At 41.6% G+C, this 25,193-nt stretch overlaps 1 protein-coding gene across 1 annotated transcript in view; it reads right to left on the bottom strand.

Annotated features, from left to right (window-relative positions):
* Positions 1-2,436: 2,436 nt before the first annotated feature.
* The window catches only part of LOC139468006 (uncharacterized), a 42,134-nt gene continuing 19,377 nt past the window's right edge, over positions 2,437-25,193 (bottom strand). The window contains exons 18-35 of the mRNA XM_071249655.1: positions 25,135-25,192; positions 23,799-23,948; positions 23,296-23,375; positions 21,816-21,925; positions 21,235-21,339; positions 20,744-20,822; positions 19,978-20,095; positions 19,369-19,449; positions 18,536-18,645; positions 16,191-16,304; positions 15,262-15,423; positions 14,431-14,559; positions 12,635-12,765; positions 11,703-11,843; positions 10,802-10,925; positions 4,311-4,407; positions 4,019-4,129; positions 2,437-3,491 (exon numbers count right to left, since the gene is read on the bottom strand). Of these exons, the coding sequence (XP_071105756.1) occupies positions 3,424-3,491; positions 4,019-4,129; positions 4,311-4,407; positions 10,802-10,925; positions 11,703-11,843; positions 12,635-12,765; positions 14,431-14,559; positions 15,262-15,423; positions 16,191-16,304; positions 18,536-18,645; positions 19,369-19,449; positions 19,978-20,095; positions 20,744-20,822; positions 21,235-21,339; positions 21,816-21,925; positions 23,296-23,375; positions 23,799-23,948; positions 25,135-25,192 (1,968 nt within the window). The 3' untranslated portion in view covers positions 2,437-3,423. The remainder of the gene's footprint in view (positions 3,492-4,018; positions 4,130-4,310; positions 4,408-10,801; positions 10,926-11,702; positions 11,844-12,634; positions 12,766-14,430; positions 14,560-15,261; positions 15,424-16,190; positions 16,305-18,535; positions 18,646-19,368; positions 19,450-19,977; positions 20,096-20,743; positions 20,823-21,234; positions 21,340-21,815; positions 21,926-23,295; positions 23,376-23,798; positions 23,949-25,134; position 25,193) is intronic.

Below are 25,193 nucleotides of genomic sequence, written 5' to 3'. Positions count from 1 at the left end.
CCATAACAGAACCCCTCCCATAGCGATCATGTGGAATCATGGCAGCTGGCTGATGAGGCTCACCAGGACGACGCCAGACACGATGACGGCCATCATTGAAGTCTAAAGAGAACCTCGACTCATCACTGAACATCACATGGGACCACCGGGCATTGCTCAACCTCTGGTGACGACGACGACCCCACTCTCGCCGGGCTTGTCTGTGACGGTTTGTTTGGGGTAATGTGATGTAAGGTCGCCTTGCTCGAAGTTCTGCAGCATGGAGCCGGTTTCGGTTCTGTGTGGAGATGAGATTCCCAGTGGCATGTCTGTGAACCTGCTGCAGCTGTGTCGCATTTAAACGTCGATCACGGAGGGCTCCAGTGATGATCCGTTGGTCATCACGTCTGGTCGTGCATTTTGGACGACCACTTCGGGGTCTGTCTTGAACCCTTCCAGTGGCAATGTAAGGTACCCACAACCGGCTGACTACTGACTGTGAGACATGCAGTTGTGCGGCTGTGTAGGCCTGCGTTCTTCCGGCCTGGATCATCCCAATTGCTCTCAATCTCTCGTCTTCTCGTAACCTTCGCATTGTGGAAAGTAGTGAAGTGATGGATGAACTTGGTCCAAGACCCATGTTAACACCCACTTTTGCACGTGATGCACGTGAATTTTGTCATTTGCAAGATGTGATTTCTCATCCCCACCCCCTCGTACGTTTGGATGCAATTTTCCTGGATGCAAGGGCATCTGGTGGTCATTGTGAGGCATGCTCAGACGGACCTATGCTTTTCCTCAATCATACATAAATTATTTGTAGGCCTCTATGTTACTGTCTTTGTGCCACTGATTTTAATTTCAATATCCCCTACTTTTTGTGAGCAGTATATAACATAGTTTGAGGACGAACGGTCAGTTGTATATCATAGGTGAACAGGGGATTGCACGTGGGTCGCTTTCTATCACAGGGTGAGTATTATCGGTCGTTCAAATGTATATTCTTGTGTGAATGGGACAGCGGATGGGTTGGGTTTTAGGTTTTGTATTCAAGTAAGGTTTCGGCTTCCAGGCTAACAATTAAAATAAACCAATACAGTAAACTACGGTTATAACGAACACGCTTATAACGAACTGACCGATATACCGAACATACGTTTTAGTCCCGGCTATTTGTTGTATATATGCTGTTTATGTGCTTATAACGAACTACGGTTATAACGAACTAAACTTTGTGGTCCCCTTGAGTTCGTTATAACCGTGTACTACCTTTCAGTACCATTTCCTTTCTCGGCACAAACTGACGACTTCATAAAATGCGACGTGCAAGAGCTCCGACACTGTACTGCCTCCTGGTGTACAGTCGAAGAAGTCCATCTACCACAAGACCGCCACCGTGGTCTAGTGGTAGAGCGCCCGCCCGGAGAGCGGAAGGTCCGGGGCTCGTTCCCCGGCCTCGTCATACCAAAAGACGTTAAAAGGTGGTACTTGTTGTTACCCTGTCTGGCGCTCGGCATTAAGGGGCTAAAACAAGGACTGATAGGACATCTCATTAACGCCTCTATAGTGAAGTGAGTGTGGCAAGAACCCACGGCATCTGTCGTGGCACGATGACACACAATCAACAAAATCAAACACGATGCAAAATGTACAATATAATTATGTTAATATCAGACTTGTTTTCGTCTGAGATAATCATTAACAAATGAATCATCTAAGGCGATGCAAGTATCTGTGCAGAGTTATGTCCCTTAGTCGTGAAAAGATCCGATGATCATGGGTTTATATGCACAATTATCGTGTTGTGATAGCAAGTTAACTGTGCGAGATATGAAATCTGTTTAAAGTTTAAGCAATTTGGAGTATTTTCCATTCTACAAGACAGCCTCTCTGGTCTAGGTAGAGAGCGGAGGGTCCGGGGTTCGATCCCCGGCCTCGTCATAACAAAAGACTTTAAAAGATGGTACTTGTTGTTACCCTGCCTTGCGCTCGGCATTAAGGGGCTAAAACAAGGACTGGTCAGACATCTTATTAACGCCTTTATAGTGAAGTGAGTGTGGCAAGAACCCACGGCATCTGTCGTGGCACGATGACCCACAATCAACAAAATCATGGAGCCTGACCACCCAATCCTCATTTGTCAGCTCTTACGTTGTTTGTTTGTTTGTTTGTTTTCTTGTTTGTTTGTTGTGTTTGTTTGTTTGTTTGTTTAACGCCGCAACTATCTGACGGCGGTCTATAAATAATCGAGTCTGGACAAGACAATTCAGTGATTGACAATTGGAATACGATGACATGCATCAACCAAGTCGGCGAGCTTGAGCACCCGATCCCGTTAGTCGCCTCTTACGACAAGCACAAGATGTTGGGATGCTTGAGACATATTCTAAACCGGAAGTTTCTCCAAATGTGAAGAGGGTGTAGGAGTTTACATTTTTGATTGAAAACAATGAGAGAGGAATCCTTTTTTATTTATTCCACCAAGCATACCAACAAACACAGCTGGGTACATATTGAACTCAGCTCTTTAAAACAAAGTCAGTTGTCAAGCATAGATTACAGAGTCTGCATATTATAATATGACGCAGGTATTAGACAAGTATACTTTTCATTGGCAATACAAATGCCTTGGAGTGGATTACAGTGACCCGCCGACGGCTAAAAACATTTCCTTTTGTTAGCCTTATCCCTTTTCTAATAATAGTATCGAGGATAGTGTACAGAGGACACTCGTTAGTCCGGAAACCTGGCTTTTTGGGCTATACTGTAATAACGTTAAAATCTTCTTCGTAATTATGATTCTTTAATCCGGAAATCTGTTAATTGGGCCGATTTCTTTGATAACCGTACAGCCTGATTAACGGGTTTCGTTTTATGGAAGGAAGACAAGCTGTAGAGAATGATGTGGGTGTACTTAATACACTATTTCCTTAAGTTCAACCTTACAATTATCATTTCTTGTCAAACCCAAATAGCATGTATACTGTATATGATATACGTGGCGGCAACGCAACGTAAGGTGATATGAGTGGATAATTGTAATTATGTGTGGAGGAGCGGTAGAAAACATCGATCTGAAGAATCAACGATCTGTGCACGTTATTCTACATCGTATTTCATTTTCTTATAAAATCTAATGTCAAACACGATGCAAAAATTTACATGTAATTATGTTAATATCAGACTTGTTTTCATTAACAAATGAATCATCTAAGGCGCTGTAAGTCTCTGTGCAGAGTTACGTCCCTTGTCGTGACAGGATCCGATGATCATGGATTAATATCCACGATTCTCGTGTTGTGATAGCACGTTAACTGTGCGGGATATGAAATCTGTTACTGAGTGCCCATCTAGTTCAAGACACTGTAATAGTAATATAAAGTTGCATATATCCCAGCTATAGTGAACATGTTCATCCTCAAACTTCCCCGACGGAGACATCGCTCACAACACGAGTTTATCAACATGGACACCGCACCCCAGCATCAGTCGCTCCACCGTGTACGGCGCCACTGGAAAATGGAGATACAAATGTACATAAGAAACATCACACAACCATAGCTCGGTGGATAGTGGATAGTTGTTAGAGCAATAATCAACACGCGACGTTAAACCATAATTCACCTCAGCTCATCACTCAGTGGATATGGATTACCTGTTTTCAAGTTACGGCAACAAAAAACATACTTCTCTGCTGTCATACATCGTGTGTTTGTTTGATGATTAACGCCGCACTCAGCAATATTCCAGCTATATGACGGTGGTCTGTTAATAATCGATGCTGAACACGCGATCCCAATAGCGTGGATCGAAGCTCATGATGTCAATCACTGGATTGTCTGGTCCAGACTCGATTATTTACAGACCGGCGTCATATAGCTGGAATATTGCTGAGTGCGGCGTTAAACAACCAACAAACAAACAAACAAACAAACAAACATTAAGCCTACACACTGTTTACAGACCGGCGTCATATAGCTGGGAGATTGCTGAGTGCGGCGTTAAACAATCAACAAACAAACAAAGCATATTATGTTACCTGTTGGCTGGAACTCTTTGTTTGACGTCAGATCAAACCTGGCCTCTTCCATTGCCTGCTTCAAGGCGTACAGTGCTCCAGTAGCCAAGACAATAGGAGGCTCACCGGAGGCTGGGGAATACATAGTAAGGGATTACGGTGATTTGAAACCTCTAAGTGACCAATCACGATCGAGTATTTTCTAAATTCATGGTAGAATGATTAATTAAACAATAATGGAATGACGATACCAGACATCACTATAGACAGTTTATTTTATTATTAACCTAACTTTATGGAATGAAGCACCTACCCTTCGATGCTTTAACTCCGTAGGGATTAGGTGCATCAGGCAACAGTCTGATGCGTATGTCCACAGGGATGTCTTTAGTGGTAGGGGGCTTGTATTCCTGTGTGATAAGAAAGTACATGTCTCTTCGCTTTCAGTACAAAGAGACCAACTCCTAACTAACCTGGGAGATGGGGTGGGGTGGAGGAGGGACATTTGACAGACGATTGAAGTCATGCAAAACGGGTTTTCTCTATAACGAGCAGAACATTTTGAACCCAGAAACATATAAGAAAGAGAATCTATGGATGTCAGCTTCTTTATTATGAGGAACAATATTATGGGCAGTGGACAACGGGAGGCCAAGGGTAATTAGCAATGGACAATGGCCAGCTGGATAATTATTTCTCGGCCTCCCGTTTGCCCATTGTCCATTACCCATAACCAATCAGTGATAGTTTAAAATCCTGGCTTCCAGTTGTCATTGCAATCGCCTGTCAGCGTTAATTTACTGTTAAGCGTTGGCTCCCATTTGTCTACTGCTAATCACCTATCAGCGCGAATTAACTGTTGGCTTCCCATGTTAAGTTTATGTTACTTTTGTTGTTCTTACAGGTACATATATATGTTCTCTGCTTCAGAGCATCGGCAGACAAAATAGGACTTTGGTTCAAAAGACAAAAAATAAATTACAACAATATTAAAAAAGCCAACAAAGGATACCAGATAATCTTTCCTAACCGAGAATCTTACAACGCAGCAAATAAAATAACTCAAATATTCCACGTCACGGTAATCAAACAAACACCTAATTGGCAACAATATACACGAGGCGTAATTAGGGTTAACCCAAGGGAAACAACTGAGGACTTACAATTATACTCTCTAGAAGCTAACATAAACCAAGACCAAAACCCTCAACCCCTAATCACCAGCACGCGCAGAATAACCTCAACTAGAAACGGAAAAACGGTCCCAACCTCCATTGTCATAATCAACTTTAAAAAAACCGCTAAATTCCCTGAAGCCCCCAAACACATATCTTTCGGAGCCCACACCAACTTAGAAGTCAAACCCTATATAAAGCAGGTTAAGCAATGTTCAAAGTGCCTCAAATACAACCACACTGCTTCCCAATGCACATACCCTAAAACTAAATGTAAAAAATGCGCACAAACAGACTGCCCAGGCACATGCACACCCTGGTGCATCCACTGCAAATCCACCCAACACACCTCACTTTCAAACCAATGCCCACACAGACACACACTCACCCAGCAGGCCAACAAACACATAAACATAGAAACGGCTAAAATCCAAACACGAAAATTTGCTACACCTGCATCTAAACCACTCCTACCTACACCACACCCAAACACCATCCCACAAACAAACACCACACCCATAACCGACAGCTCTGTCTGGGACCCCTTCCGAGAAACCGCACCTACCTCACACACACAAGCAGCCACTCAACCAACCACGAACCCTCCCACATCTCACATAGCCAAAACATCAACCCCCGCATGCAAAACAAACCTCAAAATGACCACCACAACACGACCCTCATCCAAGCACCCTACAGCCCATATGGCAACAACACTCTCCCACAAGCAAGCACAACAACAAAACACAAACACTAAGAAAACATCAGCTACACCCATCCCGCCAACACCTTCACAACCCTCCACATCACATGCCTCCCCCATGGAAACTCAACCAGCTAAACCTAATCCAACCCATGATGAAGATTTCTCCACTACTCAGGAAACAATAGACACTACTCCAACTAAAACAAACCAAAATTCCCAACCAGGCAACACCCCAAACCTAAATAACCTCACCTTACTCCTAGCTTACATGCATAGTCAAAACTCACCAAAAGCTAGTATGGAATCCTTCCACAAAGTAGCTTTCAATCTAAAATTAACCGATCTTCCCTTCTTCCTCTTTAACCTCCATCTAAAAGAACTCACCGAATAAAATAAAAACGAAAAACTAAATCACCAATCACCCGAAACCAATAATGGAAGGACTAAATATTTTTCAGTGGAACGCCAACGGACTCACCTCCCACGGCCATGAACTAAAAACTAAATTTAAACTAAATAAAGGCCCTCACATTGCTTGTATACAGGAAACCAAATTCTCAAAAAAATCCAAATTCACACTACCTAACTACAACTCAGTTAGAACTGACAGAGCTAAACCGAAAACAAGAAGAGCCGCAGGAGGACTAATCATATTTATCAGGGAAGATATAAATTACGAAGAAATAAAAATAGACACGCCAAACCTAGAAGCCAACGGCATTAAAATCACATTAAATAAACGAAACATAAACATCATAAATATTTACCACTGGGCGGAACAAAAAGTCCAACCTGAGGATCTAAACAAACTACTCAAAATAAGCGATAAATCTACTATATTCCTAGGAGACTTTAACGCTCACCATCCTACATGGAGCATAGATGATAAAATAGATAATCATGGCAAATTAATCTCCGAATGGATAGAAACAAACGACCTAGTACTCCTTAATAGCAACCAACCCACGAGGTACGATAAGATAAACCAAAAAATGTCGGCTATCGACCTAACCATATGCACCGCAGATCTAGCCCAAAGCACTCAATGGGAAGTGCACGACGTCCCGCTAGGTAGTGACCACTTCCCCATAAACATAACCATAGGAAATACAAACGTACCAATCCAAACAGAAAACCAAGAACCAAAATTCCATTACAATAAAGCTAACTGGGACCAATTCCAAGATATCTGCAACGAAGCTAACTTAAACGAAATAGAAAATAAGGATCCAGAAACCTATTGTAAAAACCTAACAGACTATATAATAAACGCAGCCAAAACCTCCATCCCCTTCAAAACATCTAAGACAGGCAAACCGACGGTACCATGGTGGAATGAGGAAATAGAACAGACTAGACGAAAACGTAAATCAGCCTTCAATAAAGCAAAACGCGACTACAAATATTTAAACATAGCCCACGAACTAAACCACCAGGTTCAAAAACTAGTCCAAATAGCCAAAAGTAGAGACTGGAAAAAATTCTGCGAAGGTATAAATAACCGTACAGATGCCAGAACGGTCTGGCGCAAAATCCACGCCATTAGAGGCTTAAAACGACATAAAAAAACACCTAACATTAACAACTCAACCAACCCCGCCCAAAAAGCAAACAATCTCGCCAACCACTTTTCGGCCGTTAGCAGTAACAGCAACTTCAGCCAAAAATTCCAAGATAAACTTAAAACAGAAAACAAACCCACAAAAAAACCAAACAATAACAATCTAGAAATAAATCAACCCTACACAATGGAGGAGCTCCTCTACGTAATCCAAAACAGGAAAAAGGGCACAGCTCCAGGATTAGACCTAACCTCTTACCAAATAATTAAAAAACTCCCCCTAAAACTACTCCAGGCACTACTCAAACTATACAATCTCATCTACCTAAACGGACAGGTTCCTACTCCCTGGAAACAGGCCCTAGTCATACCAATCCCTAAACCTAATAAACCAGCTAATCAAGCTAACTCATATAGACCAATATCCCTAACTTCAAACTTATGTAAAGTAATGGAATCAATGGCTAAAAATAGATTACAACATTACTTAACCCAAAATAACACCATAAACCCAGATCAAAGCGGTTTCACTCCTGGCCGCTCAACCCTAGATAACCTCGCCCGATTAGAACAAGATATTAAGACAGGACAACTAAATAAACAATATACCACAGGCATCTTCTTAGACTTCTCTAAAGCTTTCGACATGGTATGGCACGATGGGCTAATACAAAAACTTAAAAAAATAGGACTCAAAGGTCAGATAATAAACTACATCCAGGACTTCCTAAACAATCGTAAAATAACCGTGGGTATAGACCAAACTCTATCGGACCAATGTCCCCTAGAAAATGGCACTGCACAGGGCAGTATCCTCAGCCCCACCCTCTTCAATATAATGATAAACGATCTATTCGAGGGTCTATCCCCTAAAGTAAACACATCAAAATTCGCGGATGATGGAGCCATCTGGATCCGCACTAAAAGCATGAAAATGGCCCAAAATCTACTCCAAAAATCTCTTAATAAAATACAACAATGGGCTGACAAATGGGGCTTCTCCCTTAACTCAGAAAAAACAACAGGAATAGTATTCAAACATAAAAACATGAAACCCGCCTCCCCAATCCTCCTGCTAAACAATCCAACAATCAAATTTCAAAAACAAACCAAATTCTTAGGACTTATTTTCGATGAACATCTCACCTGGGATGCTCACATCCAAAACCTAACAACTAAATGCAGTAAAGACCTAAACACCCTAAGATGCCTAACTGGCTCTAACTGGGGAGCCTCCAAAGATACTCTCCTCTCTCTCTACATATCCCTAATTAGATCAAAACTAGACTACGGCTGCGCCATATACAACACCCTAAACAACTCTCTATCTAAAAAACTTGACGCAATACAATATCAGGCTCTCAAACTCATTACACGCACCCAACATGGCACCTTCTACACCTCACTTCAGGCCTTAACAGGAGAAATGCCACTATGTCTACGCAGGGAACAGCTAAGCTTAAATTTCTGGGCCGCGTCCCAATCAAACCCTCTCATCCAAAACTTAATAAACCAAAACATCAGCCCTAAAAACCAAGCTCTAGCTCGTAAACACCCCTTACTTACCCCAATATCCCAAAGAATAACAAAATACCTAAATGAACACCAAATTAAAAATCTTAAACAAAACTGCAAACAATCAAATATCTTCACCCCTAAACTTAAAATACCCAAAATAGACACAACACTAGCTAGCCAAATAAATAAACAAACCGACCCAAACATAGCTAAAACTACCACACTAGCATACATACACAAAAATTGGCCAAATTGGTGTCACATTTACACGGACGGATCCTCAGATCCGACCTCCAAACACACGGGTTTCGGAGTCCATACCACACAACCAACTAAAACCACACAATCCTTCCGACTCCCAAATAACCAATCAATATTCACGGCAGAACTAATGGGCATGGCCTCAGCCCTCCACAATCAAGAATCCAAAAACCACCAAAAAATCCTAATACTTACTGACTCCCTAAGTGGACTACAAGCCCTACAAAACAAAAATACCAAAAACCGACCTAAATTAATAAATCAAATACTTAAAAGCTCCAACGACCTAACTAAGGCAGGCAAACAAATAACCTTTTTGTGGATACCCGCCCACGTAGGAATATACGGTAATGAAAACGCCGATAAAGCAGCTAAACTATCCCTCAAAATCCCAGAAATAAGCTTAAACTTACCCATCTCAAAATCAGAAATTAAAAGCGTAAACAAACAAAAAATCACAAAAAAATGGCATAACCTATATCTAAACTCAAATAGCCAAATCAAAAGAGTGCTCAGCAAACCACTAACCAAACCAAAAATTCTCCATCCATCAAAAAAAATCGACAGAGTAATCACTAAACTCCAAACAGGACACACCAACCTAAATAACCACCTAAAAAAATTTAAAAAACACACTACAGGTAACTGCCCACACTGCAAACAACCAGAAACCCCAGAACACGCACTCATCCACTGCACACACTACCTAACACATCGAACCGCATTACAAACCACCCTCAATCTAAACAAGGCTCTCACTCTAGAAGCAATACTAAACCCACAAAATAAACTAGAAAACTTCAAGGCCTTAGGCGTATTCTTAATCAAAACGGAACTAATAAAACGCATCTAAAACCATAATAACCTACCAAATCAAAATCACATAAACAAACAATCATCCACCATACCCAGCTCCCTTAGTTCTCCTCCCCAACCCCATCGGCATCTATTCCAAATCTCAAAATTCCCAAATTCTATATAAGCAACCCCTAAAGCCCCCTCTTGGGTTGCACAGACCACCCTCGCCCCTTTCGGAAACACATTAAATGGCCTGGCCGGGCCCGTGTGCGAAATACGCATCAGTCGGAAAGCGCACGTTAAATCTCCAAAGTAAGTAAGTAAGTAAGTAAGTAAGTCAGAGCATCCATTCACCTGATGAAGGAGTAAGTATATACCTCGAAACGTTGTGTTCCTCATAATAAAGAAGTTAATTTTTTACCTTATCCGTATCACTCCTAAATGCCATTCAAACACCAGAAACATATGTCTTCGTAACATCTAGCATGTTCAGTGAACAAATTACTTTCAAGTTTTCTTAAAAAGGGATTTGATGATATCCGCAGAATTATGAAATTAGTTCAAAATGCGCGTGTATGTTAAACGCCCTGACGGGATGGGGGGGGGGGGGGGGGGTGAGTGATTTATGATTGTACATCGCATGGGCAATATTGCAGCCATATTGCGACGAAAACAAGCTAAATATTGTTAAAATACCTGTGGACAAAAGGACAGTAAAACAGTAAGGCAAGTATCACAGTTTGTAACGGGGGTGGGGGTGGGGGGTAAGTATATATAGACCTCACCCAGGTGCCATCAGTCAGCACAGCCCCTGTCTCCGGGTCGTAGATGATGTTCTCTGTCAGCAGGTTTCCCAGCCCCATCACATAGGCACCTTCGATCTGACCAATGTCGATAGTCGGGTTCAGGCTGCAAGTTCAGATATTTCTGGTTCAATTGTGTAAGGTTTGGTGGATTCTATCAGCATAATTATGATGGGGATACTTTTCGTATTAACTATAGCATCTTGGTGAAACACAGTAGAAACAAATTGCTGAGCACCGCTTATCTTTCTAACATATTATAAACTTGCAATCACTTTCCTCGAGATAGACAAGACAAACTAATATAGGGTTGTCTTGACAATTATGAAAATATAAAGAGCCGTATTTCATCACCAAATGTAAATGATACAAATCAAAAAAGCATTTATTTGAGTCACTTAATTACACGGCGTTTATTAATTAGTGGGAATACGCAACCACTTTTTTCCCACATAGCCAGGACTGCCTCCATGGTCTAGTGGTAGACCCTCCACCCGGCTGTGTCATACGAAAATACGTTAAAATGTGGTACTTGTTGTTACCCTGTCTGGCTCTCGGCATTAAGGTGCTAAAACAAGGACTGGTCGGCTCGGAGTTAGTATACTGTGTCTGAGTGGGGTATTCATGTTAAACTGCGGTATGGTATCTCAGTGTGATAGCACTATAAATCCATTTAGTCCGGACAGGTACAAGCAGAGTTTTCCGATGTATGAATCAATAAAGGATAACTTAGTGATGTCATCACCTTGTGTCATCACTGATGTCAGTGATCCATTCATTAAATGTCATCACTTTCCTCAATAGAATCAGTTTCGGGAGATAATCGAGACCGGTTATTCGCTGACCTTGGCGTTATTAATTTACACAGTACGCATGAACCTACCTCTCTCCACAGTCGAACAGTATATCGACCCTCCGGACCTGGTTCTCCCCGGTGAGGACGTCCAACTCCACCTCCGTCACCCCCACACAATACGTGAAGTAGTGGAACTCCCCGGGTCCGTCCTTCTTCTTGGGGACAGATCTAGGGCACAGAATAAACATGATGGTGTAGAGGGTGAGTTAGGTGTAACGCGCTTTGGGTAAAGTATTCTCAGTATCACAGTGTGTAAGCTTGATGTTTGTTTGTTTGTTTGTTTGTATGTTTGTTGGTTGTTTAACACCTCACTCCGCAATATTCCAGCTATATGACGCCGGTCTGTAAATAATCGAGTTTGGACCAGACAATCCAGTGGCTGACATCATGAGCATCGATCCACGCAATTGGGAAACGATGACATGCATCAGCAAAGTCAGCGAGCCTGACCACTCGATCCCGTTTGTCGGTTCTTACGACAAGCATAGTCGCTTTTACGGCAAGCATGGGTTGCTGAAGACATATCCGGCTTAATATGAGAGGCCAAGTTGGTGCAAGTTGAAGAAGTTTTTTACTTTGATGAAATAAATGTGACAAAATCCTTTCCTATTATCATAAAAAAAATCTCCATCTCCGACTCTAAATATTGCACAATAACATAATCATCGTTTTGGGATTACCAAAGCTTGGAATTAGCAGTCGATGATTATTTCTTCTGAGTGTTATGTGAATTAGGATTGGGTTAAAGTTCAATGCCATTGTCTCCCTGGCAGATCAACTGTTGTAATATGAGTGAGTGAGTTTGGATTTTGACGCCGCTTTTAACAGTGGAAGGAAAGCTCGAAATGATGCAGGCCTCAGACGTTTACCATTTGGGTGAAAGACACGAGCACGGGTGAGGTGCTGGCAAACTTCACAGAGGCGAACCGGAAATATACAATATATAATGTCAGACTTACTTGTGCTTTGCAGTTAGTTCTATTCCCGCCAAGTCACACGCTTTCACCAGCGCCTCCCAGTCAGAATCAGGGTTGGTGTCACGGACTGGTGCCATTCTCTCCTTCAGGATCTCACAGCACTTCAGGGCAGACTGTAGGACACGTAGTAGAGGTATAAGCATTTGTATCCTCGACGATCAAGGGTATTACATATTCCATTCTACCATGGTGCATTTTAAATACCCTGAACCCACTCGTTTAGATTCCGCTGCGAATTTCAACAAACTAGTCGTCAATGTTTTGAAATTTTGTATAAGGGACGTAACTCTTGAATCAGACATTTGAATGCATATCTGATTGGTTATTACAACCAGCGAGAGATACATTCTGTGGGAACTTGCTGATAAGAAAATGGAGAAACAGACGATCTGCTTACGAAAGGGTCCTGGGCATCAATCATAATATAATGGAGATACGATAGACTGGATAATTGACGATGATTGGTTGGTTGGTTGGTTTGTTGTTTTACGTCGCATTCAGCAATATTCCAGCTATATGACGGCGGTCTGTAAATAATCGAGCCTTGACCAGACAATCCAGTGATTGATATCATGAGCATCGATCGATGACATGCTTCAACCAAGTCATCGAGCCTGACCACTCGATCCCGTTAGTCGCCTTTTACGACAAGCATAGTCGCCTTTTACGGCAAGCATGGGTTGCTGAAGACCAATTCTACCCCGGATCTTCAGGAGTCAATTGACAATGAACAGAACGATGTCTCCGCATTAAATAGACAATGATAAAGTTTAATAAAAGAGACAAGGCAATTTCCATGATCATTAGAAATCTCTACTAAAAGCAGAATCCATTGTACGATTCCAACTATATCATATATATATGGTCGCTATTTTAGAAAACATAAAAAATATGGACATTTTCATATTTTCCCTATTTGTTAGTCATTTCATAAACGTATATATATATATATGTTTTCTAAAATAGCGACGATACCAGGAAATGGTGAGCTTTTCCTGCTCCCCACCTGTGGCACCCGTCGCAACACATGCAAAGGCAAGTCAATTGTTCACCTCAACAAACACGGTTACATATGGTACAAGTCAAAATGGGGAATTTCATCGGACATCATTTTTTGGTCACGTGTGCATCACATTTAGAAATGTCCTCCACATGTCCATCATAAATGCCGCAACACAGATAAATCGACCTTTGAGCAAGAGTCGTGTGACGATTTTTGAAATTTTCTTGGGATTGTACCTCAACAGGTGTGAAATGTCGACACCAAAGGCTGAAGCTGCTTGGATATTGCTCGACATATATCAAAGGGAACGTTTTGTCACTGGTCACTATAATTTCACGTTCAGGGGTGACAATCAGTGGAAGAGAATTGCGATTTGCAAGGAATTAAATGTTATCAGACTATCGATTTACTTGAAACAAGTTCTTGGCCAAAGTCTCGTGTTTCGATTTTGCCATTCTGATTAAATATTCAGATATGATAAGAGAAACAGTTTAGCAAGTGGGGGAACACAATTGGTATCCATGGTGATGCCTACTTCTGTCCTGAATGTCAAAGTTTTACTTGGATCTAGGAGAATGTCCAGCATTTCATATATTGGTTTCTCAGTAAACTTCAGATAACATTAATCTTGCTTTCATTCCTGACAAATCTTCTTGAATCTCTGAAGAAAGAGATGTAAGTTTATCTATGGTCACCGTGTCTTTTGGACACAAAACATGCATTGATAAAAGTATTGATACTTAAACGAAAATCCTGATTATACAATTTGTCTTACCATGACAGATATTTCACTGGATGTGCTTCCCCCTGACAAAAAGCTGTTGGCTGTTGTGTGAGACTGGTTAGGCAGGACCTTCACCTTGCTCACGGGGATGCCCAATGTCATGGCCACCGCTTGCGCAACCTAGAAATAAAAAATAGGTTTGTTTGTTTGTTGTTTAACGCTGCACTCAGCAATATTCCAGCTATATGACGGCGGTCTGTTAATAATCGAGTCTGGACAAGACAATCAAATGACTGACATCATGAGCATCGATCCACGCAATTGGGATACGATGACATGCATCAAACAAGTCAGCGAGCCTGACCTCCCGATCCCGTTAGTCGCCTCTTACGACAAGCATAGTCGCCTTTTACGACAAGCATATGTAGGAAAACATGTACGCTAATCACGAGATTGTATTGTATGACATTGTATTGCATGGTATTGTATTGTAATTGCATTTAAGACGATTGTTATGAATTGTATTGCATTGCATTATTGTTGTATTTCATAATAGTATAGTGTATTGTATTGCATTGCATTCGTGGTATTGTATTGTATTCTTTTGATTACGAGTTACAATTGGTGTTGATTTTGTGCCATTGTATCCCGATGGCGTGGGACGTTTGCTCATAGTATCAACCACTAGCTTGTCTGGACTAAGCTACGTTCAGGCCACACTAACAGCTGGTAAATTGTGGACTGCGGCATTAGACAACAAATATATTGCATTATATTGCGGCTTGCATTGTGTATTGTATTGTATTGTATTGTATTGTATTGTATTGTATTATAATTGTATTTATTGTTTATTTACATCCACCTACAAATATGTCTACACACCTTGGTGAATAATCCCTGTCCCATCTCAACGCCTCCCTGGACGACAGTGACGGTGCCGTCTCGGGCATAGATGGCAACGTCGACGGTGAAGCCCGACCCCATGTACAACATCCCATACTTCACCGGCGTCATCGTCAACCCACGTTTCTTCCATTGGTTAGCCTATTAAAAGTATAATTATTACAACTGCATGTGTCTTACAAACATGGTATCAATGGCTGTGTTCATTTAACCAGTTTAGCATTTCCAGTTTGGATTAACACATGAGTGTATGTGTGTCAGATTGGTTTCAACAAACGGATGCCGCAAAGAGGTTTCTCTTTCTTAACCGAGTGAGATAATATCATATGCGACACTAGTTATAGCGTCACTGCACATTAGTGTTTACTTCATGCTGAAACTCTAACAACAACAACAACAACAACAACAAGAACGACGACGACGACGACGACGACGATGATGATGATGATGATGATGATGATGATGATGATTAAAGTAGAGGCTCTTCATGATAGAATTGTATTGTGCACTTTTGCACACATTTATTTGTCTGATGGTCCTCTTGTGAAGAATGTCAAGACTCATGTTGAAAACAAGGCATTTCACATAATCTCAATGTCAATGTTGATTTTGTTGACGGTTCTGTACTGCTGGACGGCACAGATATGAGTATCAGCCATGCGAAGTGCCACATCAAGCGGCCCAGAGGCTAGAGGCTATCTGAACGACCACTGCATCGAATGTCAGACTCCATCGTTCTCAGTGCCTAGGTTCAGTGCCCGACATGGGTTGAATGTGTTCATCGCCGTGATATTGCTGGAATATTGCTAACAGCGGCGTAAAACCATACTCACTCACCCATCGTGGAAAATACCAGGACTCACTGTATTTATAAGTTACTGATGAAGAGGATATGTGAGCTACTGTACCTTATTGAAGCTGTTGACCTCGTTCTGGCGTCTGGCAACATCCGCCCACTGTTGTAGGTCTGTCCACAGTTTCCTCAAGGTGCAATATGTCAGTTCATGTCCACGAAGGTCAGTCTGAGACAACCAAGAAAATTTACTATATTCATTCATGTCATTGAAGTTCATTGTTAAGTTAAACAACCTTCACTTCACTTAAAGGGACACTGATCTAACGCCATTTCCCGGATTGGTTGTTGCCTTTGTTATTGTTTTTTCCCCTGTGAGTACCCGGATGATACGCAACGCAACTGAGCGTGACCAGAGACTGGGCTACCGTCTGCAAGGACAGCTAAATAAACTTGGAGGCTGGAGGCAATATTTGTTTTACGCATTTTTGAATAAACACTGATTAGTTAAATGTGATCTATAAAGATTCGACAAAGGGCGCATGTTAATTAATTTCTTCAGCCTAAACAAACAGACAAAAAGAACGGCGGAGCTCATCGGAAGTCGTCATTTGGAAATACCCCAGATGGTTATAGTTTAATACTAAAAAAAGGTATCCATGCAGTGAAAGCATTTTCGGATTTCGGATTGCGTCGATAATAATAACCTATGTGAAACACCTGAAACAATCCAAGTGATCAGTTGAGAAACGAACACTGGTTATAATATCCCGAAACGATATATATCTTTTAGAATATTTGATAGTTACAGAGACACGTGACATCGAATAAGTTATTTTGTATAGCTGCAGATGAGTGGGACATTATTCCTTTGTGTGGATATTCACGGATACATTCCTCGAACAAGGAAGCTGCCTATTTATACACATAAATTTGGTAAGTTGTAATTATGGTATTTGCATTTTGTTTTCCTTCATTTGAACCGATTCGTTCTTGTTTCTCTACGTCTTGGTTGGGAAATTCTTCAATGCGCGATAGACGTTGTTTTCACAGGTCATTTCCTTTGTAAGCGTGTATAGATTACCGTCAATTTGTAAAATGTGATTCTCTCAGGCAATTTATAAAATGTGTAAATATTTCAGTCATTTTGACTAAAAGATCTGTCCAGATTGATTAAGACGATCAAAAGGGCCTACAAACATCACAACAGATTATTATGTAGGATTAGAAGCCAAACAACATAGAAATGTACTTTTCAACGTAACATTTTCAGTCTCTTGGTGATGACATTAAACATCAAAATGTTTGGAATTCGTTATCATAATAATACAGATGGAAATGTTTTTCAGTCACTTTGTAAAATAACTGAATATTTATACGTTTAATAAATATGTTACACATTTTGACAGTAAAAAAATATACACACTATAAAAAAAGCAATGCTCAGATGAAATATTTACTTTGTGTTGCAAGTTAAAATAGTGTAAACGAAAATCGCAAAATTACCAAGCAAGTGACTTATCAAAACTTCGTCACCATTACCGATGCTACCCACAAAAATACCTACATTTCCTTATTATCTCGAAAACTGTATTTCATTTTGTTGATCAATGTGACCATACGCTCTTATTACTACCGGTATCCATAAAAGTGACTAATGCGCTTACGAATGGCGCAACAGAGGTCGCGAGCTAGTCTAGATTTCTGCTCTACATCCGGGTACTCACTGGGAAAAAACAATAACAAAGGCAACAACCAGTCCCGGGGAATTGCGTTAGATCAGTGCCCCTTTAAGACCAAGATTGACTCTAGTTACATTAAAAAAAACTTGAAACTTTCTAAAATAATCTTTTTACGAATTTGTGTCATACCCATACTGTATTAATGATTGTTATGTGTTTCATACATAAAGTCTTGACTGTGCTCATTTCCTATGATCATGACGGTCCAGTTGGCCCCAAAAATATCTCATGCCGCGCCCTATGTTATTTGTGATAAACGCATGTAGCTTCGATTTTTTGTATCATTGTGATTCACATATTATTTCCCAAAGTTCTTGAAGAATGGGTTGGGAATAGGATACTTCGTCACTTGCCTTGATGTGGACAGACTTATCTCTGTTTGTTCCTGATACTCTCGCGCCCTTACATAAAGACATGTGGGGCTTCCTGGTAAGAATATTGTCGTACGAGACGATGCAGTGCATCTGGTGGTGAGGCTCGGCTACTTGGTTCATTGCATGTCATCGTATCCCAATTGGGTGAACCAATGCTCATGATGTCAGTCAGTGGATTGTCTTCTCCAGACTCGAATATTCACTGACCACCGTAATATAGGCGGAATATTACGTATTGCGGCGTTAGACATGAAACAAACATTTATGTTTTTCGTAGATTGGATTTACAGTTTCAGTTGGATGACAATTTTAATGGGGTCGAGAAACACAAAATATGATGTTACCTGGCCAGCCTTGTAGAGATTCAGCTCCTTGATCTCCAGGACGTTCCGACTGAGATGCTTGGCCACGTGCTCGAACACAGACTCGATAAGGAGACCAGCTGGGAGAGTCCCTTTTAACATAGAGCATAGTGAGATACAACATGGAGTCAGGGACACGCCCACACACCATACTACGAGACAAACATCTACATGAATACATGAGACACACTTGGCTACACTGATTTGTGTTGAAAGCGCGTCGACCGTATGAAATAGAATACAGACTCAACTGATATTTTTGGGGGGGTTGGGGCAGGGATTTTATCGAAAACATTACGAAATGGCATGAAAAATAATTTTCGATCAATCTATTTTAAATAGAAAGAACTTGTCTACCACAAATAATACGGTGTTGCAAGGGGTTTTTCTTTATAAAATATTCAGACTCATACTTTTAGTTTTAAAAAAATATCTGGTTTTGCAGCTGTAGCTTAATAAATATGTAATCTCCATGCAAAATCCCCAATTAGGGCGTGATTTCATCTGAGAGTGGATGGAACATTGATATTTTTCTAACCTTGCATTAAGATACTCTTTTTTGATTGGCTACAGAAAGGGCCTTTTTTATGTATCCGGCTGACATTTGAGGTACAAGTTTCCTATACCACGCTGGAAAATACCAAACGTCTTACAAATGCTAGTATAATGATATGATTATATTATCTCGAAAGCGAACATCTATCAAATGGTGTTCTGCGGACTTAACCGAGCAATTCCGATTGTGATGGAAGGGCGATAACTGGGTGTGTTTCCGTGGTCTGCTTGTTGTTTATATGATGTTGGGGATCCCTGACCTGGCGCTCTCATGATGGTGGTCCCCGCCTTGTCCGTCCTGCAAGCCACCAGCTTGATTCTCCAGTTGGGGATGTAGTAGCCTGGCAACAACCAAATATTTTCTAACATGTAACAAATGTTTTATTTGGGATAACATTTTCTTTGTAAAGTACAGATTCTCGTACCCTTCTTTTGGGTTGAGACCCGTCCGGGATTCCTACCCACACTTCCTAATCGCCAGCACACAGAGTCAGCGATCTAACCCAATCAGTCACCGAGGCTTCCACAAAAAATGAAAGTCCGGTAGTCTAGATCACTATATTCCAATATTCCAGCTCTATGACGCGGCCTGTAAATAATCAAGTCTGGTCCAGACAACCCAGTGATTGATATTGTGAGCAACGATCAACGCCATCGGGGTACGATGACATGCATCAACCAAGTCACCCAGCCTGACAACCGATCCGTTTCGTCGCCTCTTACGACCAGCATGGGTTGCTGGGGATCAGTTCTAACCCAGGATCAACAGGGGGTATCACATGAAGAACACAAGTCTAACGAAGTATCTTTGTATGTGTTCCTTTATTTATTGCCGTCAGTATATAGATGAGAATATATAACCAACATACCTTGATCCAACGACATCATTACTTCACTGAAAAACAACGCTGCGTTTGGGGAGCTGCCGCCGTCGCAGTAGACGTCCATGCTGACAACGTGGATACGACCTGCCTCGTCAAACCCAACCTGGAACAAAGGGAAGAATCTATCAAAAAAGTCCTCAGCCTCTGATAGACCGTCACCTACTGAAATATCGCCGGCCACTCCGCTTTGGGGGACTGCGAAAGTTTCGAACACATATTTCATCGATCACTCACTCGATCACCCACTCGATCATTCACTCGATCATTGACTCGATCACTCACTTGATCACTCTCGATCACCCACTCGATCACTCACTCGATCACTCACTCGATCACCCACTCGATCACTCACTCGATCACTCACTCGATCACTGACACGATCACTCAGCGCGTACTGTGTTTTTATGCAACGCTTTACAAAATAGAAACGTCAAGGTTGTCTAATTACATTGCGAGTTTCATCTGAATCATTGAATGTTCACATGATAAATATTCATATCTCCTCAGAAACTGTGTGTCCACCGGTGGGCCAATTATAAGGCACCGCATTTTGTAGTGAACAGTTGCGGTCCTTAGTTTCAACGAGCCGCAGTTCGTGGGTTCGAATCCCAAATAGGTCAGTTTATTATAATTATCCTATATTGCATCATGCCTGCGGTTATAGGCTCCAACAAAACGGGGTGTGGTGATCACGGAAACAACAGGCCTTTTATCCTACATAAAACTGTGCATCTGAAATGTAAGAACTTACGTCATATTTGGCAAGGACTTGGAACCGCTTTCCAGACATCTTCATGTTGGTCGACATATTCACGGAGATTTTCACTGGTCTATGAAAAAAGAATATGTACACTGTATGAAAATTATAAATACATGACTATTTCACTGTAACTTTACAACGGCAGTAACATCAATACATGTATCATTTTCACGTACGGTCACATCTCCACTGTGTACTAATACATAACCTGTATATTGTAAACTACAACAAGAGGCATGTGCGACCCTGACGTCTAACGCAATTCGTGTGCAGAGTTGCGTCCCTTAGACGTGCCAGAAACCAATGATCTTGGGTTCGAATCCCAGATTCTCCCTGATTATGATTCTAGATTTGTCTGAGATATACCCGTGCTCGCGAGCTTCACCAAAGTTGTAAATGTCTGAGACGTGCGTCACTTTGAGGGTTTTACCGTTTAAAGCGGAATTGAACGAACACGCTCTCGCTAAGAAGAAAATACTTACTTTTTGGTCTTGTGTGCTGCAACAGCGGCTGCAGCAGCTACAGGGATGGAGCAGAAGGCTTTGCCCCCAAACGATCCCCCTACCCGGGGGACTGTAACGACGACGCTGAAAACATACATGGTGGGTACGGTTAGATTTAGGTCTACGTCGGTTAATGCTTAGTATTACTACAACTGCCATCCAGTTGTCATATGTTTTGTTTGTGTGTTGTTTAAGGCAACACTCAGCAATTAATATTGCAGCGATATAATGGTAGTCCGTAAATAATCCAGTGATTGACATCATGAGCATCGATTCACGCAATTGGGATACGATGACATGCATCTACCAAGACAGCAAGTCTGATCACCCGATCCCGTTAGTCGCCTCTTACAAGCATAGTCGCCTTTTACGGCAACATAGGTTGGTGAAGACCAATTCTTACCCGGATCTTCACGCCTGTGTCATGTGTACGATTATTTATTAAATTTAGTAGTTTTGGGCCTTTTGCATTTAAAACAGATCCCCAGCGACACCACGCCGACCCCTGACCCCAGCCCAAGAATATAAAAAGATCGGCTTCTAAGTGTTTGTTCACTCACTTGTTCATGGGTAGTCCTGTAACCATGGAGACTGACCCCTGGGTCAATTCACTCGACTGTGTGGCGGTGTAGACATCCAAGCGTTCCTCTGATGGCACACACAGCGTCACCTGGTGGACGGGAGACATGATAGTTATATTCTTTTTATCATCATTAATATATATACCAATGACGAAAACCCTTACAATAAGAAATCTCTGCCAAAAAACAGTCGATTGTAGTGAATGAGTGAGTGAGTGAGTGAGTATGGTTTTACGCCGCTTTTAGCAATATTCCAGCAATATCACGGCGGGGGACACCGGAAATGGGCTTCACACATTGTACCCATTTCGGGAATCGAACCCGAGTCTTCGGCGTGACGAGCGAACGCTTTAACCACTAGGCTACCCGACCGTCCCAGAGTCGATTGTAAGATTCCGACTACATCATGACCATTTGTTTATGAATAACTATCAAATAGTGATGATACCAGATGTTCACGAAAAGGTAAACGTATCCTGCCCCACCGGTGGCACCCGTCACAAACACATGCAAAGGAAAGTCAATATTTCACCTTAAAAAAACGGGAACATTCTGTACAAGTCAAAAGGGGGAAATGCATTGGACACATTTCTTGTCACTGATGCGTCAAATTTGGAAATGTCCTCCAAGTGTCTACGATACAACTTTTTGAAAGCTTCACTGAGGCCTTAAATGTCGTAACCTTGATCAAACAACTTCTGAGCAAGAGTTGTATGACGCTCTTCGAAATCTTGGTAGAAAGAGAACGCTCGATTCTATCTCAAAAGTTGTCAAATGTAGACACCAAAAGCTGGAGCAGCTGGACTATTGCTTGTTATAAAGGGAAAGTTGACTATTGGAACTTGGAAGTCATCCCACTTGTCATACAGTCTCTTTATGCATAAATCTAAATTTGAACACATGCATCACTTAAAGAGTGAATGAATATACTTTTACGCCGCTTTTAGCGATATATAAGCTGTATCACGGCAGGGAATACCAGAAATGGGCTTCACTCATTGTATCAATGTGGGAAATCGAACCAGGATCTTCTGCGTGACGAGCAAACGCTTTAACCACTAGGCTACCCCATCGCATCTTCATTAAAGAGAGCTATTCCGGGGTATTCCTGGTTAGAATATAGTTTCAACTAGCCCAGTGCTTGTCACAAGAGGCGACTAAAAGGATCGTGTGGTCTGACTCGATTATTTACAGACCGCCGTCATATAGTTGGGGTATTGCTGAGTGCTGCGTTAAACAACAAACAAACAAGCACATAAACTGAGTAATGTGACACTCAATCAGCCAAGCCACAAAAAACAACCAGATCCAATTCTGCATGAAGCACTGGGGACCCATTTTGACAGGACTCGCTTAGAGGGATGATCATATTCCGGTTTCAGAGATTCGAGTGACCTTTAACGTTATTGCCGTCAAGTATTACCGAGCAACCGAGGTTAGGAGATTCCTTGTAGCTCACCTGGTTCTCCATGTAGAAGTGGTAGTTTGAACCTGACACTGTCCTGCCGCTCAGCGTCTTGGAGCATTTCTTCATAGCAGCTGCAAGAAAGGTAGGCTTAGTGATGTAGCACATGGTACATACAGCGTACATGTATGCCTGGGACTCAGCTAAAGTAAGCATCATGATGCATATAGCTGACATTACGGTAAGATTAGAAGAACTGTGGACTATTTACATACCCCTCCAAGCTCACATGTACGGCTGGGATTTAAATCTCAATACAAGATTAACTATTTCAAATAATATTATAATTCAATTAAAAATTAATTTCCAGACACTGATTTTAAAACACTAATTCAAACATAATAGATATTTTCTCCAGGTAAAACAACACCATAGTCCGAGATTCCGATACAGAAGGTGAAGCTCAACTTCCTTAGAATCATTAAACATGCTGTAGCTAGACTACTTTCGTTCCTAATCACTCACTCACTCACTCACACACTCACATCTATACCTACTTTCCGGGTCGCCTAGTCTGTGTTCAGCCATGGGGTTGGCGAAGAAACTCTCTTTCTCAATAGCTTCATCGAGGGTAAGGATAGGTGGCCTGGCGTCACTATAAGTAATTGCCACCTTCTTGGCCGCCTCGTCGGCCGCTGTTTGAGACTCTGTATTAACATACAAATGGTGGGTACAAGTTTATGTAGATTTTCTATCGAATAGTGAAGATGATCTGATCATGATCGATAAACAAAATCTATATTGTGATTTTACGGGTCTTACTTCGCGCAGTGCATCAAGTCACATGAGCACCTTGATTTAAAAACATGAAAAGATTTGGAAAATATCTGATGAGCTAAGTCGTCGGTACAAATTTTTTGCAAATCCTTCAATCGACCGTAATCTGCACGGCAGTTTACGAACCGGATGTCGATTTCGTTATGCTATTCTGATTGGACTATGCATAGAGTCCTTAGTCCAGCTAAAATATAACTCCATAATTTCAGCCTAGTTGGACAAGGGTAGAAACTGGACTTTTACTGTCAGTTAACTCTCTTGCCTCGGGAAGATGGTTATGGGTTTTCGGACGCCTTAAAAAACATTCGTAGCTTTCGTTCTCATCACAAGAACAACTGTAAAACATCTCATTCACATTTGAAAGACAACTTCCTCTTAAAAACACTCCATCATCTGAGTATTTACAATGTCTGTGTGATGTTACACCCCCAGTTATAGCGCGAGTAATCGCGATAAACATTGCCGTATTACGTCCGAAAACCTATGATCCGACGACCATACAGACAGGGACGTTTGGATATATACATTTTCAGGGAAATTGTGTGTGGCTGTGCTACCGGTAGAGAGGAACATGCTTATCCTTTTCGCGAACACCTGGTGTCATCACTGATTTTCAGTGATCCATTCATATTTTCATCACTAATTCGCATTTTACGTCCTTTGGAGATAATCGATATTGATTATTCTCTGCCCTTGACGTTTAATATTCGAACAAGATATAGCAGTTAGAAACATATTTCGGTTCATAATCGCTACAATGTACCTTGGTACTTAAACCAGTGGGGGCACAGGTGGCCAAGTCGTCTTAGGCGTCGCTATTTGCTGTGCAGAGTTGCGTCCCATGGGCACGCCAGAAACCTATGATTGTGAGATTGTATTCGCCCCGATTATGATTTTAGGTTTGCCAGCACCATGCCTGTGGCCGTGGGTTTCACCGAAGTGGTGGACCTGCATCACTTCGGGCTTTCCTCCAACATTAAGCTAACACGCCGCGATATAACTGGAATACCGTTAAAAGCGGAGTTAAACGCACTTAGTGTGTGAACCGCCACATACCTGCGAGAATAAGTCCTACGGGTTGTCCTGCAAACAGAACCTTTTCACTGCAGAACAGC

Source organism: Haliotis cracherodii, unplaced genomic scaffold (assembly GCF_022045235.1).
Source record: "Haliotis cracherodii isolate W230 unplaced genomic scaffold, xgHalCrac1.p SCAF_2, whole genome shotgun sequence".
In the NCBI taxonomy this organism is placed as follows: Eukaryota; Metazoa; Mollusca; class Gastropoda; order Lepetellida; family Haliotidae; genus Haliotis; species Haliotis cracherodii.
Note: the sequence above shows the minus strand (reverse complement) of the source record. Positions and strands in the feature narration are given on the sequence as shown.